General features: G+C 36.8%; 3 protein-coding genes across 29 annotated transcripts in view; 2 read left to right on the top strand and 1 right to left on the bottom strand.

The window, feature by feature from the left end:
* Positions 1–27,889, top strand: part of TTN (titin) — a 249,366-nt gene that overhangs the window by 132,588 nt on the left and 88,889 nt on the right. For 23 of the 27 annotated variants that reach the window (XM_086750513.1, XM_086750508.1, XM_086750509.1 and 20 more), the window contains 32 exons: positions 174–257; positions 1,223–1,306; positions 2,363–2,446; positions 2,707–2,817; positions 3,167–3,271; positions 3,526–3,609; positions 4,575–4,658; positions 8,448–8,543; positions 9,111–9,185; positions 10,108–10,188; positions 11,336–11,440; positions 11,958–12,035; positions 12,407–12,460; positions 12,671–12,754; positions 16,439–16,489; positions 16,570–16,965; positions 17,184–17,459; positions 17,691–17,966; positions 18,119–18,258; positions 18,743–18,869; positions 18,955–19,218; positions 19,322–19,588; positions 19,725–19,988; positions 20,533–20,672; positions 20,797–20,923; positions 21,037–21,303; positions 21,403–21,669; positions 22,150–22,416; positions 22,508–22,647; positions 23,574–23,700; positions 24,456–24,598; positions 27,074–27,197. In XM_086750513.1, coding sequence (XP_086606639.1) covers positions 174–257; positions 1,223–1,306; positions 2,363–2,446; positions 2,707–2,817; positions 3,167–3,271; positions 3,526–3,609; positions 4,575–4,658; positions 8,448–8,543; positions 9,111–9,185; positions 10,108–10,188; positions 11,336–11,440; positions 11,958–12,035; positions 12,407–12,460; positions 12,671–12,754; positions 16,439–16,489; positions 16,570–16,965; positions 17,184–17,459; positions 17,691–17,966; positions 18,119–18,258; positions 18,743–18,869; positions 18,955–19,218; positions 19,322–19,588; positions 19,725–19,988; positions 20,533–20,672; positions 20,797–20,923; positions 21,037–21,303; positions 21,403–21,669; positions 22,150–22,416; positions 22,508–22,647; positions 23,574–23,700; positions 24,456–24,598; positions 27,074–27,197 — 4,872 coding nt within the window. The remainder of the gene's footprint in view (positions 1–173; positions 258–1,222; positions 1,307–2,362; positions 2,447–2,706; positions 2,818–3,166; positions 3,272–3,525; positions 3,610–4,574; positions 4,659–8,447; positions 8,544–9,110; positions 9,186–10,107; positions 10,189–11,335; positions 11,441–11,957; positions 12,036–12,406; positions 12,461–12,670; positions 12,755–16,438; positions 16,490–16,569; positions 16,966–17,183; positions 17,460–17,690; positions 17,967–18,118; positions 18,259–18,742; positions 18,870–18,954; positions 19,219–19,321; positions 19,589–19,724; positions 19,989–20,532; positions 20,673–20,796; positions 20,924–21,036; positions 21,304–21,402; positions 21,670–22,149; positions 22,417–22,507; positions 22,648–23,573; positions 23,701–24,455; positions 24,599–27,073; positions 27,198–27,889) is intronic. The other 4 variants (XM_086750505.1, XM_086750506.1, XM_086750518.1 and 1 more) reach the window with 4 other exon arrangements.
* On the top strand, positions 13,859–15,577 carry LOC147600217 (uncharacterized). The gene has a single exon (XM_086750520.1). The coding sequence runs from the start codon at positions 13,859–13,861 to the stop codon at positions 15,575–15,577; it is 1,719 nt and encodes a 572-aa protein (XP_086606646.1).
* The window catches only part of PLEKHA3 (pleckstrin homology domain containing A3), a 109,888-nt gene continuing 109,260 nt past the window's right edge, over positions 27,262–27,889 (bottom strand). The window contains exon 8 of the mRNA XM_086750522.1: positions 27,262–27,545. Within this exon, the coding sequence (XP_086606648.1) occupies positions 27,454–27,545 (92 nt within the window). The 3' untranslated portion in view covers positions 27,262–27,453. The remainder of the gene's footprint in view (positions 27,546–27,889) is intronic.

The raw sequence follows: 27,889 nt of genomic DNA, 5'->3' as shown, positions 1-27,889 counted from the left end.
TTTGTTATGTGACCTCTACTGTAGCTTCTACTGTGCCTGTCTCTGCATTTGTGACTAACCAGCCGTAGAGGAATGTTATAATGATAGAAATATCTAAACTCTTTGATTTTGTTGTCTTGTGATCTCTTGTATTTTTTTAACTGTGAAATTAAGAGGAAATAATATCTTTCAAGTGCTCAAGGTGCCCAAGAAAACTGTCCCACCAGAAAAAACGCCCATTGCTGTACCCAAAAAGCCAGAACCACCGCCAGCCAAAGGTACATGTCATCGCTATTAATATCATCATTAGAAAGAAACGTCATGCTTTTCTGGACTTAAGTTGAACTGATTTTACTGGTGATGACCTATTGGGGATAGTTGCCTAAGAAATATGAAGTGCGATGTGGACTGTCAAAAACATGACAGAAGAACTACATTCAATGCCTTGAAAAATATCTGCAGCTTTCTGAAGTATTTGTAAAGTTTAAGAATTAACATTTACTGAATACCTAGTTTAAACAGAATAACATGTTGTTCTGAAGGAAAGACTGCAAATAAGGCTTCACTTTAAAGAACATAATGTTGCATACCTGAATTTCCTAATAGACTTATTGCTGGATGGCAGCAGCAGTATCAGTTCTCTACCTCTTTAAAGGTTAATTTAGTACTAGTATACATGAGGTAGATTTGCTAGCAGAAGACTGGATGTATCTGCTGATAAACTTGTTAGCACATGAAAGGGTCATTAGTATAATCCAAAAGAGAGGAGAGGAAGTATGTATTTTGGTAAACAATAGAATCAAAAAGACAGGAACTGTGGAAAATTGAAAATAAAGAGGATGCATCAAGAATGGAAATAACTAACAGAAAAAAAGTTGTCATGATAAAGCAAGTGTTACTTTTCTGAAATACTTATATTACAATGACAAAGTAGTCATGAACGAAACATAAATGATACTTAAACGCAGTAGGATTCCATTAATGAGTCTCTCATCAATGGTTACAAAGAGGGCATACGTTTTCTACATTTCCACCTTGACTTAGAAACTAAATACAGAATTCCCATCTCCAGCATGACCTATTTGACACCTTGGTCATTCCATGTGTTTGAAGCATAACTGATGACCGAATGTAACCACAGCACTTCCTCAAAGAAGACTGCATGCATGTATTCTAGATTGCCTTATTGTTTCACGTACATCTGTAGTGCCCACAAAACTAAAATATACTAATATCTTTGAAGTGCCCAAGGTGCCCAAGAAAGGTGTTCTGGAAGAGCCCTTGCCTGTAACAGTTCCAAAAAAGCCAGAACCTGCACCACTTCAAGGTACCTGCCACCAGCCTGAATGAGATGATTTCTTACTGTCTTACTTCTGATGTCTGTTATCCTCTCCATTTGTGATTACCTGAAATTTCTACGTTATGTGCTGCATATTAGTTAGGAATTCAATTAGCTAGTATTTTGTACAAACAACCCAAACGGTATTTTGAATTTACTGTTTTGTTTTCATATTCTGAATTGGCAGATACTGAAGTGTTATGTTTTGCAATGTGATTATAATTTTTTCAGATTGTTACCGGGTTTTCTTATCTTAAATTGATACACTGCATGTCTCCATGACTCTTTTGACAGACTCAGCTAGTGTATATGACAGACATTAATTTTTCAAAATGAAAAGCCAGTTTTTACCCCAAAATGCACATATGAGAGCAGCGACAAGTGACAGCATATCAAGTGTTTAAAGAAAATTCTGATAATTTTAGAGTTTGTAAAGAAAAAAGAAATTGTCATAAAATCCCGTGTACCATACAGGATTTGGAAGTTTCCACGGGAAAATGAAAACTGAGACAAGAGAGATACTTAGGATAAGAAAAGAAGCCAACAAAATGCAAAGCATAAACAAAGAATGGAAATGGAGAAGGACAGAAATAGAAATAAAGGAGAAATACTGGGTTTTTCGCTCTGTCACTGCCCACACTGCTGAATGCAAAGCACCAGCAGCTTCATGAGGAAAGGCAGCAGATAAGACATGGGCTGAGGCTGCTCCCAGGGAAGTGTCAGATCCCAGCAGGGCTCAGAATGGCAGTCTCTCCTCCCAGGGAGGGAAGGCAGCTGAGGAAAGAGGGGGCTGTCTCCTAATTCACATCTCGCCCTTGAGCAGGACCTAAACACAGCAAGTATTTTCCTCACAGAAGCCACTCGGCATCAGCACTGTGCTTGGGCCCATGTGTGGTTTTCTGTGTGAGGGAGTGAGTGAGGCAGCCACAGGTCAATACCGGGAAACCAGAGTGGTTTACCTTAATGAGCGCATCGCTAGTTCACGTTTTGTTGTTCATCTTGCTGTTTATTGTACAAAACTGACTGTTACTAATATCTTTGAAGCACCTGAGGTGCCCAGGAAACCTACTCACAAGGAAAAAGTACGTGTGGCCATTCCCAAAGCACCAGAGCTTCCAGCACCCAGAGGTACTTGTCTTCACAGATAACTTAACAAAGAAGATACTTAATCTTCTCTTCTTAAGCGTTGTCCTACCCTCTCTTGGCCTGTCTCTGTTTCCAAAATGAGACTCTCAAGGCCGTGCACGCTGGGTAAATGGTGTTGCACGTGTGCGTGAGGTTTTGAGCTGCCTGTTGTGATGTTCTGTGTCTGTGTTGCCCTGGGGTTTTGTTCCTACTTGGCATGTGTTTTCACCAATGTAAAATGAAACACACTGATATCTTTGAAGTGCCTGAGATGCCTGAGGCAGTGGTCGCAGAAGAGGAAGAGGAGGAGGAAGCAGCAGAAGAGGTGGCACCGGTTGCTGAGCCTGGAGAGCCAGAAGCTCCTCCAGCTGAAGGTATACGGTGGTGTTCTGAAAGAGCCTGCCATGCCCTGCAGGTTGCTGCAGCACTGAGCGCTCTTTGCCCTTCTGTATTCTGTGGGGAGGGGTGAAAACAGCATTTGGTCCTGTTGTGTCTGTATGTGCCAGGACATGGCTGCAGGAGAGGGTGGGGCTTGTCAGCAAGCACTGTTGTAAGCCCATGCTTTGGCTCTTGCTGCAAGTTGTCCACGTGAAGGAAGAGTGGTTGTCTGAAGAGGTCTCTCTGCTAGTCTGTCAAGGGTTTACTTTCCTGCTTTCGTGCTTGCCATTTGGCTGTATGCTGACCTTTAGCTCTGTTAATTAAAAGGAACTAATATCTTTAAAGTGCCTGAGGTGGCCGAGGAGGAAAAGGCAGAAGAGGAGGTGCCAGCGGTCATTCTCCCAAAGCCAGTGTCTGTGCCCAAGAAACCAGAAGCTCCACCAGCTAAAGGTATATCTTCTGGGGCAAGTTGCTTTTTATTTTAGTGTATTGATTAGTGTTTTCATTTGTTATCCCTTCATTTGTGTAAGATTTGTTATGTGACCTCTACTGTAGCTTCTACTGTGCCTGTCTCTGCATTTGTGACTAACCAGCCGTAGAGGAATGTTATAATGATAGAAATATCTAAACTCTTTGATTTTGTTGTCTTGTGATCTCTTGTATTTTTTTAACTGTGAAATTAAGAGGAAATAATATCTTTCAAGTGCTCAAGGTGCCCAAGAAAACTGTCCCACCAGAAAAAACGCCCATTGCTGTACCCAAAAAGCCAGAACCACCGCCAGCCAAAGGTACATGTCATCGCTATTAATATCATCATTAGAAAGAAACGTCATGCTTTTCTGGACTTAAGTTGAACTGATTTTACTGGTGATGACCTATTGGGGATAGTTGCCTAAGAAATATGAAGTGCGATGTGGACTGTCAAAAACATGACAGAAGAACTACATTCAATGCCTTGAAAAATATCTGCAGCTTTCTGAAGTATTTGTAAAGTTTAAGAATTAACATTTACTGAATACCTAGTTTAAACAGAATAACATGTTGTTCTGAAGGAAAGACTGCAAATAAGGCTTCACTTTAAAGAACATAATGTTGCATACCTGAATTTCCTAATAGACTTATTGCTGGATGGCAGCAGCAGTATCAGTTCTCTACCTCTTTAAAGGTTAATTTAGTACTAGTATACATGAGGTAGATTTGCTAGCAGAAGACTGGATGTATCTGCTGATAAACTTGTTAGCACATGAAAGGGTCATTAGTATAATCCAAAAGAGAGGAGAGGAAGTATGTATTTTGGTAAACAATAGAATCAAAAAGACAGGAACTGTGGAAAATTGAAAATAAAGAGGATGCATCAAGAATGGAAATAACTAACAGAAAAAAAGTTGTCATGATAAAGCAAGTGTTACTTTTCTGAAATACTTATATTACAATGACAAAGTAGTCATGAACGAAACATAAATGATACTTAAACGCAGTAGGATTCCATTAATGAGTCTCTCATCAATGGTTACAAAGAGGGCATACGTTTTCTACATTTCCACCTTGACTTAGAAACTAAATACAGAATTCCCATCTCCAGCATGACCTATTTGACACCTTGGTCATTCCATGTGTTTGAAGCATAACTGATGACCGAATGTAACCACAGCACTTCCTCAAAGAAGACTGCATGCATGTATTCTAGATTGCCTTATTGTTTCACGTACATCTGTAGTGCCCACAAAACTAAAATATACTAATATCTTTGAAGTGCCCAAGGTGCCCAAGAAAGGTGTTCTGGAAGAGCCCTTGCCTGTAACAGTTCCAAAAAAGCCAGAACCTGCACCACTTCAAGGTACCTGCCACCAGCCTGAATGAGATGATTTCTTACTGTCTTACTTCTGATGTCTGTTATCCTCTCCATTTGTGATTACCTGAAATTTCTACGTTATGTGCTGCATATTAGTTAGGAATTCAATTAGCTAGTATTTTGTACAAACAACCCAAACGGTATTTTGAATTTACTGTTTTGTTTTCATATTCTGAATTGGCAGATACTGAAGTGTTATGTTTTGCAATGTGATTATAATTTTTTCAGATTGTTACCGGGTTTTCTTATCTTAAATTGATACACTGCATGTCTCCATGACTCTTTTGACAGACTCAGCTAGTGTATATGACAGACATTAATTTTTCAAAATGAAAAGCCAGTTTTTACCCCAAAATGCACATATGAGAGCAGCGACAAGTGACAGCATATCAAGTGTTTAAAGAAAATTCTGATAATTTTAGAGTTTGTAAAGAAAAAAGAAATTGTCATAAAATCCCGTGTACCATACAGGATTTGGAAGTTTCCACGGGAAAATGAAAACTGAGACAAGAGAGATACTTAGGATAAGAAAAGAAGCCAACAAAATGCAAAGCATAAACAAAGAATGGAAATGGAGAAGGACAGAAATAGAAATAAAGGAGAAATACTGGGTTTTTCGCTCTGTCACTGCCCACACTGCTGAATGCAAAGCACCAGCAGCTTCATGAGGAAAGGCAGCAGATAAGACATGGGCTGAGGCTGCTCCCAGGGAAGTGTCAGATCCCAGCAGGGCTCAGAATGGCAGTCTCTCCTCCCAGGGAGGGAAGGCAGCTGAGGAAAGAGGGGGCTGTCTCCTAATTCACATCTCGCCCTTGAGCAGGACCTAAACACAGCAAGTATTTTCCTCACAGAAGCCACTCGGCATCAGCACTGTGCTTGGGCCCATGTGTGGTTTTCTGTGTGAGGGAGTGAGTGAGGCAGCCACAGGTCAATACCGGGAAACCAGAGTGGTTTACCTTAATGAGCGCATCGCTAGTTCACGTTTTGTTGTTCATCTTGCTGTTTATTGTACAAAACTGACTGTTACTAATATCTTTGAAGCACCTGAGGTGCCCAGGAAACCTACTCACAAGGAAAAAGTACGTGTGGCCATTCCCAAAGCACCAGAGCTTCCAGCACCCAGAGGTACTTGTCTTCACAGATAACTTAACAAAGAAGATACTTAATCTTCTCTTCTTAAGCGTTGTCCTACCCTCTCTTGGCCTGTCTCTGTTTCCAAAATGAGACTCTCAAGGCCGTGCACGCTGGGTAAATGGTGTTGCACGTGTGCGTGAGGTTTTGAGCTGCCTGTTGTGATGTTCTGTGTCTGTGTTGCCCTGGGGTTTTGTTCCTACTTGGCATGTGTTTTCACCAATGTAAAATGAAACACACTGATATCTTTGAAGTGCCTGAGATGCCTGAGGCAGTGGTCGCAGAAGAGGAAGAGGAGGAGGAAGCAGCAGAAGAGGTGGCACCGGTTGCTGAGCCTGGAGAGCCAGAAGCTCCTCCAGCTGAAGGTATACGGTGGTGTTCTGAAAGAGCCTGCCATGCCCTGCAGGTTGCTGCAGCACTGAGCGCTCTTTGCCCTTCTGTATTCTGTGGGGAGGGGTGAAAACAGCATTTGGTCCTGTTGTGTCTGTATGTGCCAGACCTTTAGCTCTGTTAATTAAAAGGAACTAATATCTTTAAAGTGCCTGAGGTGGCTGAGGAAGAAGAGCCAGAAGAGGAGGTGCCAGAGGTTGTCCTCCCAAAGCCAGTGGCAGTACCTAAGAAATCTTTGGCTGTGCCAAAAAAACCTGTGGCTGTGCCCAAGAAACCAGAGCCTGTGGCTGTGCCAAAAATACCAGAGCCTGTGCCTGTACTTAAAACACATAAAATTCCTTCAGTTAAAGGTACATATGTCAGTGACTGAGCCTCTCCTTTTCTCTGTTCTTTGAATACTTTTTCCCTTGTTTCACTTATGTGCACATTGCTTAAGTGTCTTAGTGAATAATGTCTCACTTAAAATTTTATTCTTCATGTTTTGAATGTCTTACTCTTTTTAATCATTGTGCTTTTCACTATTGTACATATATATGTATCTTAATGTTCGCAAAAATGAAAATTTACTAATATCTTTAAAGCACCTGAAGTGCCAGATCGAAGTGTCCCAGAAGAGAAAGTGCCTCTTACAGCACCTAAAAAGCCAGAATTTAAGAAACCAGAGCCTCCTCCAACCAAAGGTATATATTGCCAAGAGGCATCTCTTGAGAAGAAATGTTTTTATTCTTTTCTCTTTTCTTTGTTCATAACTGAGTATATAAAATGTGTCAGTTCTGTGTAGACTGCCTTCAGAAAGACTTTTTGGAGCACAAACAATCTTTCATATTTATGGCCACTGTTACTCACTGTGATTTTCCATGTGCAAGATGTCTTTGTCTTTTTTATGTTTCATATGTACATTTATACCCATGCAAATAAAAGGAACTAATATTTTTTAAAGTGCCTGAGCTGCCCAAGGAACCTGTCCCAGAGGAGGTAGTTCCTGTTGCTGTTCCTAAAGTACCTGAACCACTACCAAGTGAAGGTATATGCCATCATAGCTACTACTGTAAGGACAATCCTTTGTCCTGTTATTTCAAATATAAGCTTTAAAATAGATGTTATACTTTTTTTTTTTTTCCATTGTAATGTTTTAAATTGTTCACTTGGTGTTTTAGACAATACAAGTCTATGTTTCTTGTATCTACTGTTATGTTTTCATATTTGGAAGTAAAACATCACTTTCAAAATTAAATATTTTCAAGTGACATGTGCTCCTACACAGGATATTCCTAACACAGTCTGTCTGTCTCTTTTTAAGATGATAATCATTTCCCACTAAATTTTAGTCTCTTAAAACCTGGTGTTTATATTGCTGTTATAATCTTAAATGAATTGAGAGCAATGAAGTTTTTATTCTTCCCAGTTACAATGACTCATCCACAAATTTAATGTTGAGGTTATACTGTACACATAAAAAATACTATCCTTCACACAACCCTGATTGATTCTTACATAGGAAGAGAATAATTTCTCAGAGGCATATATTAACTGCAAAGAGGCATACATTAACTGCAACAGATACAGAGTGATTACTTATCCTAACGTGTATTTGTCTGTCTGTGGGAGTAACTTTCTTTTTAGTAATACCTACAAAATTTTTTCTGTGAAACAATCTTATAATTGGAAACTTACACTAGTTGTCAATATTCTTTAAAGAATATGAAATCATAAAGAAGGTTGAGCCTGAAGAAGCAGAAGAAATTCCAATTGCAGAAGTAGAAGAAGCTTTACCAGTTGAAGGTATACAAAGTACCTACCCAGAGGCTGCCAGACACCTTTCTTTCATTACTGTCCATTCTTTTTTCTTGCTCTGTCATGCTTCGCACATATACCTGTGTGTCGTAGGTCTCTGTGTAATTCTTCCTCTGTTATTATATTTTGGAAATGAGTTCAAATCTCTTAATTCTAAGTACAACATACAAATTATTTTAAATGCTTTCACTTTGTTTCTTGTCAACAAGTCTTCTCATCATTTGGTTTCCCACCTTTGTTCTCATGTTGTTAACATACTTTTTAATTTTGGATATTTATATTGTGTGCATGCTACAAAGTAACAGCCTAAGATTCTTTCATACTCCCATTTAATTCAATGAGATCTTTTCACTGGCTTCACTGGAAATTGAAAATGACCATCTTTACATTTGTACATTACTCTTCATGTAACTACTGGGGTAGTAAATTTATACTAAATCTACCAAATGTTATTTAAAGCACCAGAACCTGAAAAGAAGATCCCTGAAAAGCGAAAACCACCACCACCTACTCCACCAACAGAAGATATTAAGTTGGCAAAAGAACTACTTAAAGGTATAATCATCTGAAGCCACAATTAACAGTGGGAAGTCAAACATATAATCCTTTTAAATTATACTAATGAATCTTGAAAAGCATGCTTTTAAACATTTCACTTTTGGTCTTTTTTTTCTTCTTTTCTAATATACTATCACTCTAATGGTACACCTTACTAAATGCTCAGTCCCTTATGATTTATAACTAGTGTTAGGCCAAGTCAGTTTACATGCGTTCTTTTTAATAGTTATGGAAAAAAATTATTTCTTTAAAAAAAATCTTAACCAAGTTAACACATTCTTTTATCCGTAACATAATTCTTCTATCTTTAATATGTTCTTGCAAATGAAAAGAATCCCCAGCAATAATCTGCTAGTGTTCCTACATGAACATGGTTTTCAACTGTGCTTCCTACAGATCATCGGACTTCTTCTAAAGAGTTAATCAGCCAGGATCTTAGCTTTGTAGCTCTTGTCTTTCTATTATGTCAATAGTATAAATCAGTTGTTTGACTTTTTTAGAAAGCTCTTTTCTTTTTTGAATCTAATGATATGTGTGGTAAAATTCAAATAATTTTCTTTAAAGCTCCTGAATCGAGGAAGAAAGTAGTGACTGCAAAACCTGGAGAGCCTCCAAAACTGGAACCCCCACCTGCTAAAGGTACCTAGCTAATATAAGAATCTTACTTAAATTAAGCCCTTCGTGAGCCCAGAGTTGTAGTTCTCTGTATCTTCTTCTTTAATTTGTTCAGAAATATCAGAAAGCTGTCTATGTTAGATTATGCTGAAGAGTGGACTCCAGTCTTGGATGTATATGGTCATGTTATATTTGTGTCCACTGTAATCTTCCATCATGCAATTCCTGAGGTGCAAGATGCAAAATCATACAAAAGTGAGAGAGTTTTTATGTTTTCTCACTTGTGTAGATGCTCACTTTAGTTCTCTGCTTTGGGAGAAATTTAAAAAAAAATATAGTATTTAAATATATTGTTCAAACATACTTAGTTTATTATGTATCTGAAATGTAACTTATTTTTGTGAAAGGACACTTTCCAGAGATGGAGATGTATAATGAATTGAGCAAGCCACTTTAAAAGTAGTCCCTTATATTTTTCATATGTACTGGATTTTAAGACAAGCTAAGCAGTGAATATTTCTTCTTAATGCTGTGTCAAATTTAGAAATTAAACTAAATGGATCTTTATGAGCATCATAGATAGACAGTTCGGATGAATAGATATGTAACATAAGCCTGTAATGAAAGAGGAAAAGGAGGTAAAAATGTTACTATGATAACTTTCTTTGAATACATAACCTTTATAGTTTTGTCAAACTATACTTCTCTTTTGTTGAGTTTTATGAAAATTTTCTCTTTTGCATAAGCTCAGATGACAACTGTATGCCAATTATATAGAAAAAGTATTAAAACTATCGATCATCTTCATTCTCAGCAGTTTTACCTTTGCTCTTAATGTTTGGTAGTGGACCAGCATTTAATTTGTGTGTTTGGAATGGTTAGTTGTTGGTTAGCATTTACTACTGTTACGAACCCATAGTAAAATCTGGGATAATATTCTTTTAAGTGCCTGGACTTGTAAAGAAACCTCGCAGAGTAATTCCCGAAGTTACTCCTCCACCAAAAGAAGAAGTTGTTTTGAAAAGAGGTATAGTAACTTGTCTCTGTTTTAAAAAATCGAACATGTTAATATCGTTCAGTATATTCCTCTAAGTTTTATGTCTGTGGTATGGAAAATTACATGAGCAAAGTACTACTTGATGTCTGTTTCTTGGGGAAAGCCTTTATAGTTGCAGGGATGAAGTGGGGATAACCGGAAAATCTGCCAAATCCAAAAGATCTGTGACAAAAACAGAGCAGAACACTGAAAATCTGGTTCCCTATAATATTCTTCTGTTTTCTTAACCCGTGTAAAGCCTATACTAGAGTTGATAGTTTTGCACTATCTTCAGCTTCCAAACTCCTAAATATTTTCCAGTGACAATTTAAATGTTATTAAAGTCAAATACGTAGCACCTGTATTCTCTTTTATGGTTTTCTTGGAAGTACTGCACATACTGCAGAACCCTGTTTACTACTGGACATCAGTCCCCTTTCCTGCAAAGTCTGAAGCCTTCTGAATCACTTTATGCTCAGTTATTGTTTAGAAAAATTCCAATTCTCTTTGAAATACCACAGTGGGATGATTCATGTCCATGTACTTTTCAGCCAACCTTCACATTTCAGACAGCATAATAAATATATATTGAGTTTTTCAGATGACAGGCTCATTAGATATCCAAGACTGATATCTGACACGAAAGAAATAAGTAAACGAAGCCAAATGAAAAACAGATATTATATAAATTTGAGCTCTCCAAATACAACACTTGAAGATTCAATCTTGCTCTGTCACTGAATTCGGTAGGAGTTTAATCCATAATCCTGCATTTTGTCCCTCAAAATAATTTATGATCGCAGTTATTAGTGTATATGTATAGTAAGTCATCACTTAAATATGATAAGATATTATAAGAAATTTTATTCTATCATAGACAGTTAACATTGACATCTTTCCCCTCAGCTGGACTGCTCTAAATCAAAGCATCTTTTTGCTCTAGATAACTTTGAATTTTAAAAGGCTTTCAGAATAGTATCTTGAATAGTTACAAAAAATCTTCCATTAATTTTGAACTGCATATTTTACATTCCTGTTTCTTCATGATTGTTGATTTATTTTTAATCTTTTGTCTTGTTCACTATCTTGTTGTTTTGTGTACCTGTGCTTTAAAATGGAAATTACTTTTCTTTTAAAGTTCTTAAAAAGAAATCAGAGGAAGAAGAACCTAAACCAGAAAAAGAGCCTAAACCAGAAGTTAAACCAACACCTACACCAGTAGAAAAAATTAAAAAACCTGAAGGTACTACATTACATTCAAATCTGTCTGGTAAAGTATAATTGAAAAAAAAAATCCCACTTTTAAGTAGCATTGTCTGAAAATCAGTAGTGAAAGTAAGATTTTAAAAGATGGCTTGCATTAACGCACTTGTGCAAATTGAAGCTTTGCTGAAAGCACAGCCAAATTTGACAGCCATATTTGGGTCTGAATTCTGCATTTTGGGATTGTTTCTCAATCTTCACTGTGCATAGAAGAAAACTTTACAAATATTTTGTAATACTGATGAAAATATAATTACAGCAAAAGAGTTAATCCAAGGATTCTTTTAGTTAATGTTTTGCAAAGATTTGTCCTTTTGTCTGTTTAGTGTTTCTAATTTATTCAAATTTCACTCTTAAAAATACATATTCCTAAACCTTATGAACATCTGAACTGTTTATGTCTAAAAAGAATGACAACTTTTAAATACGTTGGACATAATAGTATTTGGAGATTCAAGATGTTTCAATATATCTTAAAAAATAAATATATTTTAAAGTCCCAGAAGTTCCTAAGAAGAAAACTGAAATACCTGTCATAAAAAAAGAGGAGAAGCATGTGCCTGAACCACCAAAAGGTACAGACATGTGGTGCTCTTTTTCCTTATTGCAGCAACTAAGCGATTTTCATTGCTGAATATCATGTTATATTAACCTAATGCATCACTATAATCCAGTTTGTCCATGACTATTTTGTCATAATTAACCACTTTGCATTCTTCTGGATTTCTTTTTGTCTTTAATTCTTCAGTGCTTGAAAAAAAAAAAAATCTTTTTTTCCATTTTATCTTACTTTACAAGAGTTAATTTCTTGCTTTCTGCCTAAATAAAATAATAAATTCTGTCCTTGGTTAACTCTCTCTATATTGTTGCTTCTAACTTTAATGTTCAGTGGGATTACAAAACATGTAAATTAACCTATTTGTAATTGTTGTGTTTGAAATGCCAGAACCTAAGCAAGCAGCTATCCCACTTCCTGGGCCTGAACCTAAACCAGCAGTAGGTAAGAATTCTTTAGTTATGAATACTGGTGCAGCCTTTCTTGTGCATCTAGTATTTTACATTCAGATATTTCTGGCTAAAAGGACATTAAACAGATGTCTTCAGTATTGCTACACAATGTCACACAATCTACAGAACATTTTAAAGATCATAATAAAACAGAATTATTTCTTAAAACAAATATGAGAACTGTTATTTTTTTTTTCTACAGCTCTAAAATCTCCAAAACCAGCAGCAGAACCTGCACCAGCTGTTACTACTCCAGTGACAGTCCCAGTAGTTGGAAAGAAAGCAGGTATTTATGTTTATTCTATGCTATTTATAGGATTTTTTTTTTCTTCTGAAATACCTAAATAACTTCAGGATTAAGAGAATGAAGAGCTGTATAATCATATAACTCATTAGTAGCTACAGGAAGATTTGAGGACCTATTCAAGGATCTTATTATTCTAGGTGCTGTCACCTAATCTAAAAGACAAGTGTCTCTGATATACTGTAGAGATGGATCTGTGCTCTTGTTTCTGAATAGTGATATGTGTGCCTTTATTTATTGTCCTACTATGAAATTTGTGTATTATGTTGATTCCTTGATGTTTATGTCCTGTTGTGTGTCTTGTGAACTGCATCTTGTATTTTCTGTACAGTGAAAGAAAGGTTATACATGTTTCTAAACAATTCTTGTGTTGAGTTTTCTACTTTTAATTTGTTATTGAAGTCATGAGGAAAAGTAACAGTGATGTTGACGAACTAGAATATTGCTACTTTCATCTGATATGCGTAGGACATTGGATCATACCCTACTGTGAAAAAAGAACTGTGAGAGTCCAGTTCCTCTGAAGCATGCTGAGCCTGAGATCCATCAGTAGAGTTGATGTACATGCTAGTCGCTCATTGTTCAAAGGGCCTTGTTGCAGTAGAGCTCAGATCTTGGGCACTTGAGAAGCCTAATCATGAATGTCTCTTGGCCATTGATTTAGTGATATGGCCAGGCCTGCAATGGCATAACTAACTCGTTTTATATAGGTGGCCGGATGGGCCTTAGCTGTCATTTTCTGCAACTTTTAACCTGAATTGGGTTTAAATTGGTGGCAAACTAATGGGACAATGCTCTGTACTGTTAACTGTTAAGTTAACCACCACTGTTAAGTGGTTTGCTTAGGTCTTCTGTACTGTTTGTGTGTGCCATTCTTTTTTGTTTTGTGATTGTGTTGTAAGTTTTCTGTCGTGTGGAGAAAGTGTTGTATGTTCATTTTATTTCAGGTATAGCTGGAAATTTTGTCTTAAAATACATTGTTCCTGATGCTTATTTTTATGGATTTTAACTCTCTAAATTACCTGTGAAACCTTTATAGCTGCAGAAAAGCCTGATGCACCATCTATACTAAAGCATAGTGATAAAATGCCCCCAGTGGAAGAAGAAAAGCCTGAGTCAGTTTTGCTAAAGAAGATTCTGGTTGAGAAACACTTGCATGTAAAAGAGAGAGTAAGTCCTAAGGAGAGAGTTCTCGACATTCAGACAGTAGAGCCGCTTGAATTTAAAATCTCACTGGAAACAGCTGATGGAATACTGAAACCAGAGGGAGATGACCAGGAGAAAGTGACTCTTAAGTATTTTAGCCTGGTTCCTGAAGAACAAGAGCCAGAAATGACACCTATAGTTTCAAGAAAGACTACACTTGCAGGTGAGAAAATAGAAATTGCAATAGATCATATTACTTATGCAAAGGATGAACCACCACTACCTGATGGGGAATTGAAATTTATTTCTATAGCATCTGAACATATGGAAACAGTCTCTGGAGAAGAAAAGGGGGATGAAATTAAATTGGTTGTTCATAGAAAAGGTGCTGTAGAGAAAGTCTCTGACAAGTTTAGTGTTCTTCACAAAGGAAAGATTCCTGTGCGTGAAAAAGACGAGGAAATTGAGCCAACTTGTGTACCTAAACCCACACCCAGAGAGCCATATGCACCCAAGGATCAGAAAGAACTTCTAGGAAAAGAGAGAAAATCAAGAATCAGTTTGCAACCTGAAGAATTTCCCATTACAGATAAAACCTCATCTGTAAAAGATATCGCAGAGGCAGGAATAGATGAAGCGCCTTTGCTTCAAAGTGAAGAAAAGAGACAAGGTTTTACTCTAGAGAAATCTAATGTTCCTCTTGGAGAATCCATGAAGGAGCATGGCTTGCAAAATAAAACTCAATGGATAAAGGAATCGGGTACCACAGTAGCTGAAATTCCTATAGATAGGATTCTTAATAAAGAAGCAAAGAAAATGAAAATTATTCAAGATTATGAGAAAGATGATAATCTGGACTTTACATCAGCAGAACTACATTCCTTAGACTTGTCTGAAGAGACTGAACCAGCATTGAGAAAAGATGTTGACCTAGAACACTCCACTGAAGTTGAGGAGGTTCCCAGAGAAGGAGAAGGAATGGAACATGAAGTTTCCATTGGAGAACATGGAAAGGGAGTCAAAGGTGAAATGCTTGACAGATCTGAGTCAGTAAAGAAAGTTCCTATTCAGCCACCAGGGAGTCAAGATAAAATACAATTTCAAGACATTCATACCACTCGGGATGAATGTAAAGAAACTCCAGCTCTCAAAAGCAGCAAAGATAAAACTGAAGAAAAGAAATCTTTAACTAGGGAAGAAGTGACACTTTCGGGAAAAGAACTTCCAGTGACAGAAGGTGGTACATCAGATGAAAAAACATCAGGTAAACATGGTATTGGAAAAAGCACATCTGTTACCATGAAAAAAGAAAAGGGAAAGCTTTCAGACAAAATACCATCAAGGAAAGGAATCCCTGCAAATGGAGAAGCTACTCACCCCTCAACCATAGGTAAGATAATAACTCCCAAGAAAGCAGAAGGAGAGAAAGAATACCAGAAATCTGAACCTGCTCATGTGATTGAGCAGGTCAGTAGACTTTCAAGTGAGAACAGGAATCTGGATGCACCTGGAGAATCACGTGAAGCTCTGGATGTTCCTGCAAAGTCTCACACAAAGCGAGGTGAGGAAGACGGCTCCCAAATTCTTCCACGAAATGCTTGTACTATTTGCTTCAGAAGAACACCATTTGCCATTGTGATGTTTGTTTTCGTCCTTTAACGCTGTTCGCTTTTCCATCTAGTGTGTCAGATGGCTGTATTGGCATTCAGCCGTTCTTGACATGTTTGTCTTACCTGTCTGTACATACATCTGCGTGATCAATTTTCATTGTCTTAGTCTTATACTTTTATGAGACTGCATAAATCATGTGTGCCATTATCTTCTCAGAAAGACTGACACATTTTTTCTAGTATTCATTCTTCCATCCACTGCAATAAAGTATGTCCTGCATTTTGTTCATATCATTCTCCCATTAAAAGTATCTTTTATATTTCCTTTCACAAAATGATGATGAGCAGCAGCATAACATAGAAATATTTTCAAATGTCTGAGATGATTCATCACAAGTTAGGCAAGTAACAGAACATCCCTCACTTGTGAGAGTACCACATTGTCCTGAGACATGTATTTATTTACACAACTTATATTTTTGTGGTCTTCATTAGTAAAAGTGTGTGCTTTTTCTAAAAAAAAAACCATATAATTTGTAATAGGTACTTAAGCTATTTTGGTTGACAGGTGGGTATTGATAAAGGGCCTAATTGTGAGTAAAGTGTCAGGGAATGGCAGAATTTTACAAAATTATGGACAGAATAAATTGAGGAACTAGAAGCTCCTAAGCTGCCTTTCAGTGCCCACTGCTGTATATGTCTTTCCCGTGCTTCAAGATATTGAACTTACCATTGAGATATAAACAGTATAAGTTGTATAAATATATACATATGTTTATATCTTCCTCTCCTTGTATATGTATATAACTAAAGGAAGAGAAAATCTGATTTGTAAATGAAATGTTTGTCTTAATTTTAGTATGTATGTTTATTTAACTACATTCCTAATTACATTTATGTTTTACTTCAGAGGCCAAACCACCAAAAGAAGAAACCCCAAAGGGTATCAGTCCAGTCAAAGGTAGGATACTACAAGTCAATACCTAAAAGCAAAAGCTATAAATCAGAATTAGTTTATTCATTTCTGAATTTGAATTACAGCCAAGAAGACACCTTCACCAGCAGATGCAGAAAGAAGGAAACTCAGGCCAGGCAGCGGTGGTGAAAAACCTCCTGAAGAGCCTCCGTTCACTTACCAACTCAAGGCTGTACCACTGAAGTTTGTCAAGGAGATGAAAGATATAGTGCTAACAGAAGCTGAATCTGTTGGGTCTTCTGCAATATTTGAAGTCCTTATTTCACCATCCACTGCGATTACCAGCTGGATGAAAGACGGAAGTAACATCCGAGAGAGCCCAAAGCACAAGTTTATTGCTGATGGCAAAGATAGGAAGCTGCATATTATTGATGTCCAGCTGTCGGATGCTGGTGAATATACTTGTGTATTACGACTGGGGAACAAAGAGAAGACCTCTACAGCCAAACTCATTGTTGAAGGTAATCCCTGTTTCAAGTTTAGCAGTAATTAAAGGCTAACTACTCCTCAAGCTAGAAGTGCTGGTACTTAGTGAATTTACAGTAATTGGTAGATGCATCCTTTTATTTCCGTCCTTTTATTTCCAATCACTACACATATTGATTTATTATGTAAGGCATTTCTACATCACACTTTATGTATATAAATACGACAAATAAAATTGTTGTGTTTCCCACAGAACTCCCAGTGAGGTTTGTAAAAACACTTGAAGAAGAGGTCACTGTGGTTAAAGGTCAGCCACTGTACTTGACGTGTGAGCTTAACAAAGAAAGAAGTGTGGTCTGGAGGAAGGATGGGAAGATCATCAAAGACAAGCCTGGGAAATTTGCTCTTGGTATTATTGGTTTGTCACATTCCCTCACGATCACTGATTCAGATGATGCTGATGCTGGCACTTACACTGTTACTGTGGAAGACACTGAGCTGTCATGCTCATCTTGTGTTAAGGTAGTAGGTAAGGAATCAAAATCATGTTCTCCTTTCTCTGTAGGATATTTAGGCCATTTTAAAATTAGAAAAGCTTTTTTTTCGTAGTATTACAATATAAATGGACAGATTAGATCTTTACAGCTATTGAAACTTATTGAAACACAAAGTCTGTTGATTCTATTTATTCTGTTTATGACCCATCTATTTGTATTAAAAGTCACTAAGCTGTATTTTTATGTAACTTTTTATCATGCAGAAGTGATAAGAGACTGGTTAGTAAAACCCATAAGAGACCAGCATGTGAAACCAAAAGGAACAGCTACTTTCACCTGTGACATGGTCAAGGATACACCAAACGTTAGATGGTTTAAAGGAGATGAGGAAATCCCTGCTGAACCAACTGACAAGACAGAAATCTTGAGAGAAGGAAATAAAGTTTTCCTGAAAATCAAGAATGCTGGCCCTGCTGATATTGGGGAATATTCAGTGGAAGTTGAAGGTCGCAGATATCCAGCTAAACTGACCCTTGGAGGTAAGGAAGCTTTTATTTGTATTATATTAAATCACCTCATAGGCAAATGTTAAAAAGCTTCTAAACAAATAAACAAACAAGGTAACCTGAATTATTATAAAGCTCTATCGAAACTTGGCCTAATTATGCATGTGTTCATTTGTGCATTCTAGAACGTGAAGTTGAACTTCTGAAGCCATTAGAGGATGTTACAGTTTACGAAAAAGAAACAGCAAACTTTGATACTGAAATATCTGAGGAAGATATTCCTGGTGAATGGAAGCTGAAAGGAGAAATCCTGAGACCCTCACCTGTAAGCATCCTTGAATTTTACAACACAAATTATTTAAATTTAAACACTGTGAACGGGTTCCCTTGAGTCTTTCTCTTAAGATCTTTGCAGGTCTGTCATTGCTACTCAGTCCGAAAGGTAAAAAGGCTAAGCATTATGGTGGTCAAAAAACACTGTTTCTTTAAGTAGGAATTATATGCTATAAAAGCTAAGTTTTGAAGACCTTCGTTTTGTCAAAGGATTACAGCACATTATTCAGACAATAATAAGAGTATCCTACACACATTGGTAGGAATGATGCTGACGTTGAAAAGAAGTGTGGAATGCTGAAAAATATACTCTATTTTGTATTATTTAGTAAAAGTGGTAACTTTCCTTGAAAAGCAGTTCCAGTCTTTCTAGCTGGCTCTTTACTGTGTATAAAATGGTTATAGAATCCCTTTACTAAAAATACCTAGTAGTAAGGCATTGGCACTGTATTTACCAAAGTCTGTCATCTCTCCAGACATGTGAAATCAAAGCGGAAGGAGGAAAACGCTTCCTAACCTTGCACAAAGTCAAGTTAGATCAAGCTGGTGAAGTCCTTTACCAGGCACTTAATGCAGTTACTACAGCTATCCTGACAGTGAAAGGTATGGTGCACCAGGGAGTATGACATCAACTTAAACAGAGTTCACATTGAGCACATTACGAATGATGTGTTCTGTTTTGTTCCAGAAATTGAACTGGACTTTGCTGTGCCCTTAAAAGATGTTACTGTCCCTGAGAGGCGCCAAGCAAGATTTGAATGTGTCCTTACCAGAGAAGCCAATGTTATATGGTCTAAGGGCACTGACATACTCAAGATTGGAGAAAAGTTTGACATTATTGCAGATGGAAAGAAGCATATTCTTGTAATCAACGATTCTCAGTTTGATGATGAGGGAGAATACACTGCCGAAGTTGATGGCAAGAAGAGCACAGCAAGATTGTTTGTGGAAGGCAAGTATCTTCTTATGAACAAAACAATAAAAATGGATAAAGAATGTATCTTTTAGAACCGCATTAGCCTTTTTCTGATGGTATTTATGTGTCTGCATTACAGGTGTGAGGCTGAAGTTCATCTCACCTCTACAGGATCAAACAGTGAAAGAAGGGGAAACAGCTCACTTTCAATTCGAGCTTTCTCATGAAGACATGCTAGTGAAATGGTACAAAAATGACAAAAGACTTCACACAAGCAGAACAGTTTTTATTACTTCAGAAGGCAAAGTTCATAAACTAGAAATGAGAGAAGTAACACTTGATGATATTTCCGAAATAAAGGCTGTAGTCAAGGACTTGAGCACACAAGCAAACCTCAAAGTCTTAGGTAATTACATAAATAATGTAAAATATGCTATATAATTTGTTTAAATATTTTTATAAGTAGGAAGTGACAAAATATTGATGTCTTAGTAAATTTGTATTACTAATTTACCTTTTCATATCCTGTATGCCTTTTGTAGAGGCCGATCCATATTTCACTGTGAAATTACAAGACTACAGTGCTGTGGAGAAAGATGATATTACTCTGGAGTGTGAACTTAGCAAAGATGTGCCAGTAAAATGGTACAAAGATGGTGAAGAACTAGTAGCTTCCAACAGAATTGCCATAAAAACGGATGGCCTGCGCCGTATCCTGAAGATCAAGAAGGCTGCAGAGAGTGATAAGGGTGTTTATGAGTGTGACTGCGGAACTGACAAGACAAGTGCTAATGTCAGCGTTGAGCGTAAGTTATCAGGCCTTGGCTAAGGGAAAGTACTGAAACTGTTGTAAAATGTTGTAGACAGACAGACACTCTCTAGAGTACAGCACCAAAAATTTTAGAAACTTTAGAAAACATGCTGTTACGATGAATAGCTGAAATGTCTAGATTTATAATTATTAAGAGTATTTAGAAGAGACAATGTATCTGAAGATATATAAAGGGCTGTTGTAAAGACAGTGCTGATTAATTGTTCTCTATGTCCATTTACAGACAGGGAAAAAAGCAGTTAGTTTAAGTCACTGTAACAGATAGCTAGGTTAATTATGAGGAAAAATATCATTACTAAAAATAACTAAATTTTCAGACGTGTTATAGAAGGAGGTTGTAGATTGCCCAAACTTACAGCTTTTAAAAAGAGATTAGATAAACTTTTATCGGTTATGGCATTTGAATGCCCTAAAGAAGGCATAGGGAGAGAGTTGAGATCCTTTCCAGTACTACATTTCTATGGTATAGAATAAGTGAGTAAATGGGTGTGAACTTCTGGGTTTTTTTTTTATTTTAGCTCGCTTAATTAAAGTGGAACGTCCACTGTACGGAGTGGAAGTATTTGTCGGTGAAACAGCACGTTTTGAAATTGAGATTTCTGAACCTGATGTCCATCCTATATGGAAGCTAAAGGGAGAAACTCTAACACCTTCACCTGTAAGGCCTCTTCTTTATTTTTAGACCATAATTTACACTAAAAACCCCATATTTAATAATAATTTCTTCTGAGAGATTTCTTAGAATATTCATGTTTGAGGGGGGGTTGTTTCTTTATCCCTAGGACTGTGAAATCATTGAAGATGGGAAGAAGCATACTCTTGTCCTTCATAACTGCAAACTTGATATGACTGGAGAAGTGTCTTTCCAAGCTGCTAATGCTAAAAGTGCTGCTAACCTAAAAGTTAAAGGTAGAGTCTGCACTTTCATTTCATATGTATCTCAGGTCATTAGAACAAATCTAGCAGCAGAAAGGTCTGTGTGAACCTATCACTGAACTGAAAGTGCTGCTTTTTGATTTCAGAATTGCCTCTCATCTTTATCACTCCACTAAGCGATGTGAAGGTCTTTGAGAAGGATGAAGCCAAGTTTGAATGTGAAGTGTCCAGAAAACCCAAGACTTTCCGCTGGTTAAAAGGAACACAAGAGATCACTCCTGATGAAAGATTTGAAATTGTTTCGGATGGAACAAAGCATACTCTGATTATCAAATCTGTTGCATTTGAGGATGAAGCTAAATACATGTTTGAAGCTGAGGATAAGAGAACAAGTGCCAAGCTAATTATTGAAGGTTTGTCTGACTTTGCCTTTCTATGAAAGATTTGCACCATAGTCCTTGAATGGTTTTTATTGATAACATTATTATTAATGAAATGTTATGTTGTTATAGGTATCCGCCTGAAATTCATTACTCCTCTCAAGGATGTAACAAAAAAGGAGCGAGAAACTGCAGTGTTCAAGGTGGAACTCTCTCATGAAAATATCCCTGTTATCTGGTTCAAGAATGACCAGCGATTACATACTAGCAAAGTGGTTTCAATGACAGATGATGGCAAATTCCATACACTCACAATCAAAGATCTTACTATTGATGATACTTCTCAGATTAGAGTAGAAGCTATGGGCAAATCCTCAGAAGCTAAACTCACTGTTCTTGGTAAGAATAACAAAAAGAATTTACGTGATGTATATTATCAGAGGAGTTTCATTAATGAAAAATGGTGATCAGGAAATTTTGGGATTGGTTTTCTTTGGGTTTGGCCTATATCTATATTCTGATTTTTGACAATTTCACAATTTGTTTTCTTTGGGTCTCCATTTTGCCATTCACAAAATATAATTAAAATAACTTTAAAATTTCATGCAACTCTTGCAAAATTGTCCATTAGATGCTTAAATGGTGCTCTGAAACTCCTAGCCACCAAAACAATGTCAGTAATATTAGCAATACGCTGAATTGTTTCTTAGATTTTTATTATTTTATCTTTTCACAACAGAACTGTGTAATATTTTTAAGGACTGTATTTAATACTTCTTGCAGGGCATAAACAAGAAGTGCATTATATCATAAGAACTAATTGCCCTTTCTGAAAGACTGAAACTTCAGACTGAAACATATCTTAAATTTTACTTGCAGAGGGAGACCCTTACTTCACTGGGAAGCTGCAGGATTACACTGCTGTGGAGAAAGATGAAGTAATCTTACAGTGTGAAATCAGCAAAGCAGATGCCCCAGTGAAATGGCTGAAGGATGGCAAACCAATTATTCCATCAAAGAATGTTGTTATTAAGGCTGATGGTAAAAAGAGAATCCTTATCCTCAAGAAAGCTTTGAAGAAAGACATTGGACAATACACTTGTGACTGTGGTACTGATCAAACCTCTGCTAAACTAAATATTGAAGGTATGGTTATTTTACTGGGTGCTCTGTAGTAGAGATCTTTCAGGATCTTTTACAGATTGAGGGGATCATTCACTTTTTTTTTCCCCTCCAGACCGGGATATTGAGATTATACGTCCACTATACAGTGTGGAGGTGATTGAGACAGAGACTGCCCGTTTTGATATTGAAATCTCTGAGGAAGGTGTCCATGGCAATTGGAAGCTAAAAGGAGAACCCCTGACTGAATCAGCTGTAAGCAAATATTTCAGAATGTTTCTTATGTGTATAAGAAGTAGAGGCAGGGTGTGGGGGAGAAGGTGGTGGCTGCAGAAAGTTAAATCTCTTTCTGCTTTCAGTAAGGGTCACTGTAATAAAAATACTGGGGTTTTCATTAATAACTTTTAAAATGTAGTACAAACTTAATCCAAATTATTATATAAAATAGCTAAATAATAAATAATGTTACATAAATAAGTACATTCTGTATTGCTAGTCCCTAACAGTCATGTATCCAAAGTGCAAAGACCTCATGGAATTCACTTAAACATAATGGCATTTAAAAATACAGACTTTGGATTGTCTGTATTTGCCTTTGGTTTTTGAGTTATGGTTGGTTTAAATAGATGTTGATCACATTTTCAAACTCTTTTCCATTACTATGACAACTAAAATTGGTTTAAAATGGTATAAGGCTTAATCAAATATTCTTTATTCCTTGCTGGAAGGATCTGGAAAACATGACTGGCAATAATTTGTCAACTCCTTGATGTAACAGTAGCAATATGAATAACACACAAAGATCAGAAGTTCCACGAAAAATCAGTGTCTGGATAAGAGAAAAATACAGCATAAGTTTAGTAGTTCCTAGTTCCCTTAAGCTTCTGATTGGTCTACATATGGATACATTGGCTAGACAATCAGAACATACCATTCACCAACACAAATGTGTTGCCTCTTGCCCTTTCTTTCTGAGAGGAAGTGGACTGTATTAGGAAGAGACTTTGAAAGGAAAGGCTTATGAATTAAAGTTTATAAGGTGTATTGGAGGTGGCAGTGAGCCTAAGAGTTGTGAATGGAAGAGGAGATAATAGATGCATGGTATGAGGAGAGGCAGGGGCTCTTGTGGTGAGGGGCATAAAAAAGATACTGAAAAAATTGTTTCACTTCTCTTTTTGCAGGAATGTGAAATTAAGGAGGAAGGCAAAAAGCACTTCCTTACACTGTACAATGTACGCTTAGATCAAGCTGGTGGAGTAGATTTCCAAGCAGCAAATGCCAAATCTGGTGCTCATCTTCGAGTGAAACGTAAGTGTCTTTTAAACTGAAATTAGTTAATTAAGTCAAAACAAGGTACTGATTGCTTCTTTGGTATGGGTGGAAAAATCTCCATTCTGTATTGAACCCACAGCAATTCTTTCCAGAACAGCAACTCAAGGATTAATCACTCAAGCCATCTTAATTCTTTAGTTAAGGAATGTCATATATGCTTTTTAACCTTGTATATAGTCTATTCATATAAGAGAAGAAAAAATAAGGAGATGGCCTTGAAGGCTGCTTCATGGTCCAGCATCATATATTGTTATGAAATCAAAGTATTACAAGCAAAAGCTGCACTGCATTAAAGTATCATGTTAACCTGAGAGGATGGGATCACAGTGGTATCTGGGGATAGGGTTAAGAGCTTGATTGACAGGGACAGACCACATGGCTGAAGACCACTTGTTTCCCACTCCAATCCTAGCCCTCGCTATTTTGGAAAACACGTGTCTTATCTAGCAAGAGGCATGCAAGGCTTGGCAGGGAGACAGATGCACGGCAGCTTTCCTGCTGACCTTGTTCAATTTAAAGAAACAAACACACTCTGCAAATAGGAAATTTTAGGTGACCAGCCCTCCCCCTAAAAACCCAGGGTGGCCTCTTCTATTTAGGGAATTTAAAGAGCAGCATTGCGATGTCTGTCTCTCTTGAGGGAAGCCACCATGGAGATGAGTGCATAAGGGCAGCAGCTCTCTCTTGAGTAGAAGCAACTAATCTGAAAATGATGTCTTCTCCCTACCAAGCTCGAGTAATTGGATTGCTGAGACCCCTCAAGGATGTAACAGTGACAGCTGGGGAATCAGCAACCTTCGATTGCGAACTCTCTTATGAGGGAATCCCAGTAGAGTGGTTCCTGCAAGGAAAGAAACTGGAGCCCAGCAATAAGGTAAAGAAACTAAACTTTCTTTTTTCTTGTATTTCCTCCTTCTTCCTCTCTTTCAACTCTCTTCTCCTTTATTTCTCATTTACTCTCTGCCAGTAGAAGTACTAAGGCATGACAACACAGTAGTGCTGCTGTGCTGACTGGTAAATCCTCACTAAATAAGATACAGCATTTTTTTCCCCAGAAATTCCAGTATTCTGGAATACTACAAGTATTTATCATACAAAGGGAAACTAAGGTTCCAAAATATCAGTTATTACAAGAATTATTTTGTGCCTGATTCTGTTGGAAACTCAGCCACTGGGGTACTGAATGATTTTTGCTCGGGTTAATTGCAGTTAGAGTGAAAGGGTTTTGAAAGGTGCTATCAGGAAATGTTTTTTTCTCCTGAATGCTGAGTTGCAGTCCAATTCTGCATATAAGGGGATTAAGAGGAGTCAAATTCCATTTCAGGCATTCGTTCTGGCTCTCCAGATAACTTTCTGGGCAGATTTGCTTGTCAAGCACTTCTCACTAGCTATTTTTAACCCTTCATCAAGTGCTGGCTCTTAACTCTGAGATCTGAGCAGACTGGAATGCAGTTACTTTAATATCTAAAGTTAATGATAGGGGAAATGCCTAAAGATACTTAAAGAAACACATTAAGAAACGTAAAATATAAATGGAAATCACTTCTTTTTCACAAACTAGGCCTACGGAAAATAATTCAAATGAAAATACAAATTGGAAATCTCAAGCAAAGCAAATTTTCAAGGCATTACATGACCTAGCAAAGTTTCAGAACTTGTAATAATGCTGCTAATAACACTTTGGTACAGATTTTTTTTCTTTTAAATACAGTTTTTATCATATTATTTTCAGGTTTTAGTAGATCTTTCTGCTCTTTACCAAATTTGCCTAAATAAAAACTATTTCATAAAAAAAATATAGAAATAGGAAAAGAAAAACTGATCACAGTGATAGGTGATCCTACTACAGTATTTAAGGCTAGATAAACAAAATTGAAACTCAGCAGATGAGACGTAACAAATCAAAGTAGTAACTTCTGAATCTAGGAATAAAAATTTGGAAAGCTGTTGATCAGTGCAGTGGTTTGATAATTATTACTGGTTGGCAACAAAATATTGTATGTTCGACATTCTAGATGATGGAACATTGTGTTGTTCTTATCAATCTGAGCTATCATTTTAATTACGTGAAAAAAAAATCCTAAGTTTTCTTTCAGTTTACATATACTCTCAAAATTGTCATTTTAGTTCAGTTGAAATTTTATCAAGAAAAATTCACAGTAAAACATGTATTTACTTGATACCTCACTTTCTGCCCATTAAAACAGCCTCTTGAAACGCTTCTACTACTGTCTTCAAGAATCAAACTAATTGTACAAGTGTTTCATTTCAGCTGTCTTTAATTCAAACAATTATTTTACCTCTGCAGCTGGCATTCCACTGTACACAAGTAACCTTTATTGAAGTGACCTCTTTGCTTATCTTTACTGCTTATCTTGGTCAAATATATATTTGACTTCATCTCAATCTCTTTCAGATGATCATTCACTAGAGCTAGTTTTCAGGGACAGAATGACCATTTGGGAGGAAGGACAGCCCCTTAGTTCCTTCCTTCCCTCTGAAGCAAAAGGGACTGCCTTCTCAAAAGTAATTTTTTATGCTTCTTCCTTAGCAGAAGCTCACTTTTCCCCCTTATTTTTTTTAAACCAGTATCTACTACTTGATCATATACTTATCTGAAAATAAATGAACAGACCGCTTCTAAAATCTATGTTAAAATTTATGACATGAATGAATAGCAGCCCTCCTAGGGGCTGCAATGCAGGATGTACCCTTGAATCCCCCAGGTGCACTCCTAGAGAAGAAGGATGTTTGTGTAGGAGTAGCCCAGTTCAAACTCATGATTGCAAAGGAGTTTCAACAATAGATCAACACAGAAATCTTTTTTTTAGGTAGAATTTTAAACCAAAATTTAATAATAGAAAATCAAATTGGCATTTACAAAAGAGTGTGTGAGAGGAGGTGCCAAACCTCTTTGTATCTCTGTAAGTTTTTACTTCAGATGTAGCTAGGAGTAATACCAACTTTTCCCCATAAATTTACTTATTTGGATATTTATTAGTACCTGTTCAAAAGAAACATGATCTTGAGTCAGCCTCATTTTGAACTTTGATAGTAGACTCAGGTTTTCTAATATAAGAACACAAATACCTTAAAACATGGGGAAACTTAAAATTACTGTTTCTTGCAAGTGAAAGGACAAAACTGAAATGAATCTCAAAATCCTCGAAGCATTTTTATCTTGTGTCTTTATGTATCTAGTATATACAAAAGAAAATTACCGGAATTTCATATAAAAGTAAACAACCAAACTCCACAGCTAATGATAAATATCAATGCTATTACATTAAATATTTCTTAAATATTTGTTGTAGATACTTAAAAAGTATATTATTATGTACTTTATAAGGTCATGACACGTGCTGAAGGGAGAGTTCACACACTTATTCTTAGAGATGTCAAGTTAACAGATGCGGGAGAGGTATCACTGACAGCGAAAGATTTCAGAACTCAAGCAAATCTTTTTGTGAAAGGTGAGTGAGTCGTTTTAATTATACCATAGTCAATGTTAATGGTCCATTCATGATTCACCCTGGAATAGGATGTTAATATACAACATATATCAAATTAGTAGGATCATACATACAATATTTGACTGGTAGATAATTTTCCAAATTAAAAAAGCCACTTAAAATCTTTATGCTTCATAGAAGAGCTGAGGAAAGGGGGAAGTACTGGAAATGTGTCAGATTGTGGAAGATGAATCAATTCATTAGGATTTCCAGGGCTTCATTGCAGACTTGAACATTCAATTGGCCTCAAGGTGACCCACAAATACTGGCCTTTATGGCTCTTTTCTGTTCTTCGGAGTACCCAGAAACCTAGAAGAGCACAAATAGACCATCAGTCAAGTACATAACATTGACTGTCTACCTGCTTGCACTGCTTGCAAGCTGTGTATGGCTAAGAAGTAAAAAAAAAATCACACACTGCTAACTAATTTTTAAAACATTCCTTAAGTTCAGTATATAACTTCAGGGTCACTGAGATCACATGGGTATAGTTCAGCTAAAGAAACTGAGTTGCAAGGCTTTGTGATGACTTGTGAGTAAAAACCCCATGGGCAATTATATCATTCAGTCTAATCTTACAGTAGGCTGAAAACGAGGAAATTAGCTGAATTAACTAAACATGTCTGGACATTAAAAATAAAAAATAAAAAACC

This window comes from Chlamydotis macqueenii, chromosome 6 (genome assembly GCF_036417535.1).
Source record: "Chlamydotis macqueenii isolate bChlMac1 chromosome 6, bChlMac1.mat, whole genome shotgun sequence".
Lineage (NCBI taxonomy): Eukaryota > Metazoa > Chordata > Aves > Otidiformes > Otididae > Chlamydotis > Chlamydotis macqueenii.
This window is presented reverse-complemented; position numbering and strand designations above follow the sequence as displayed.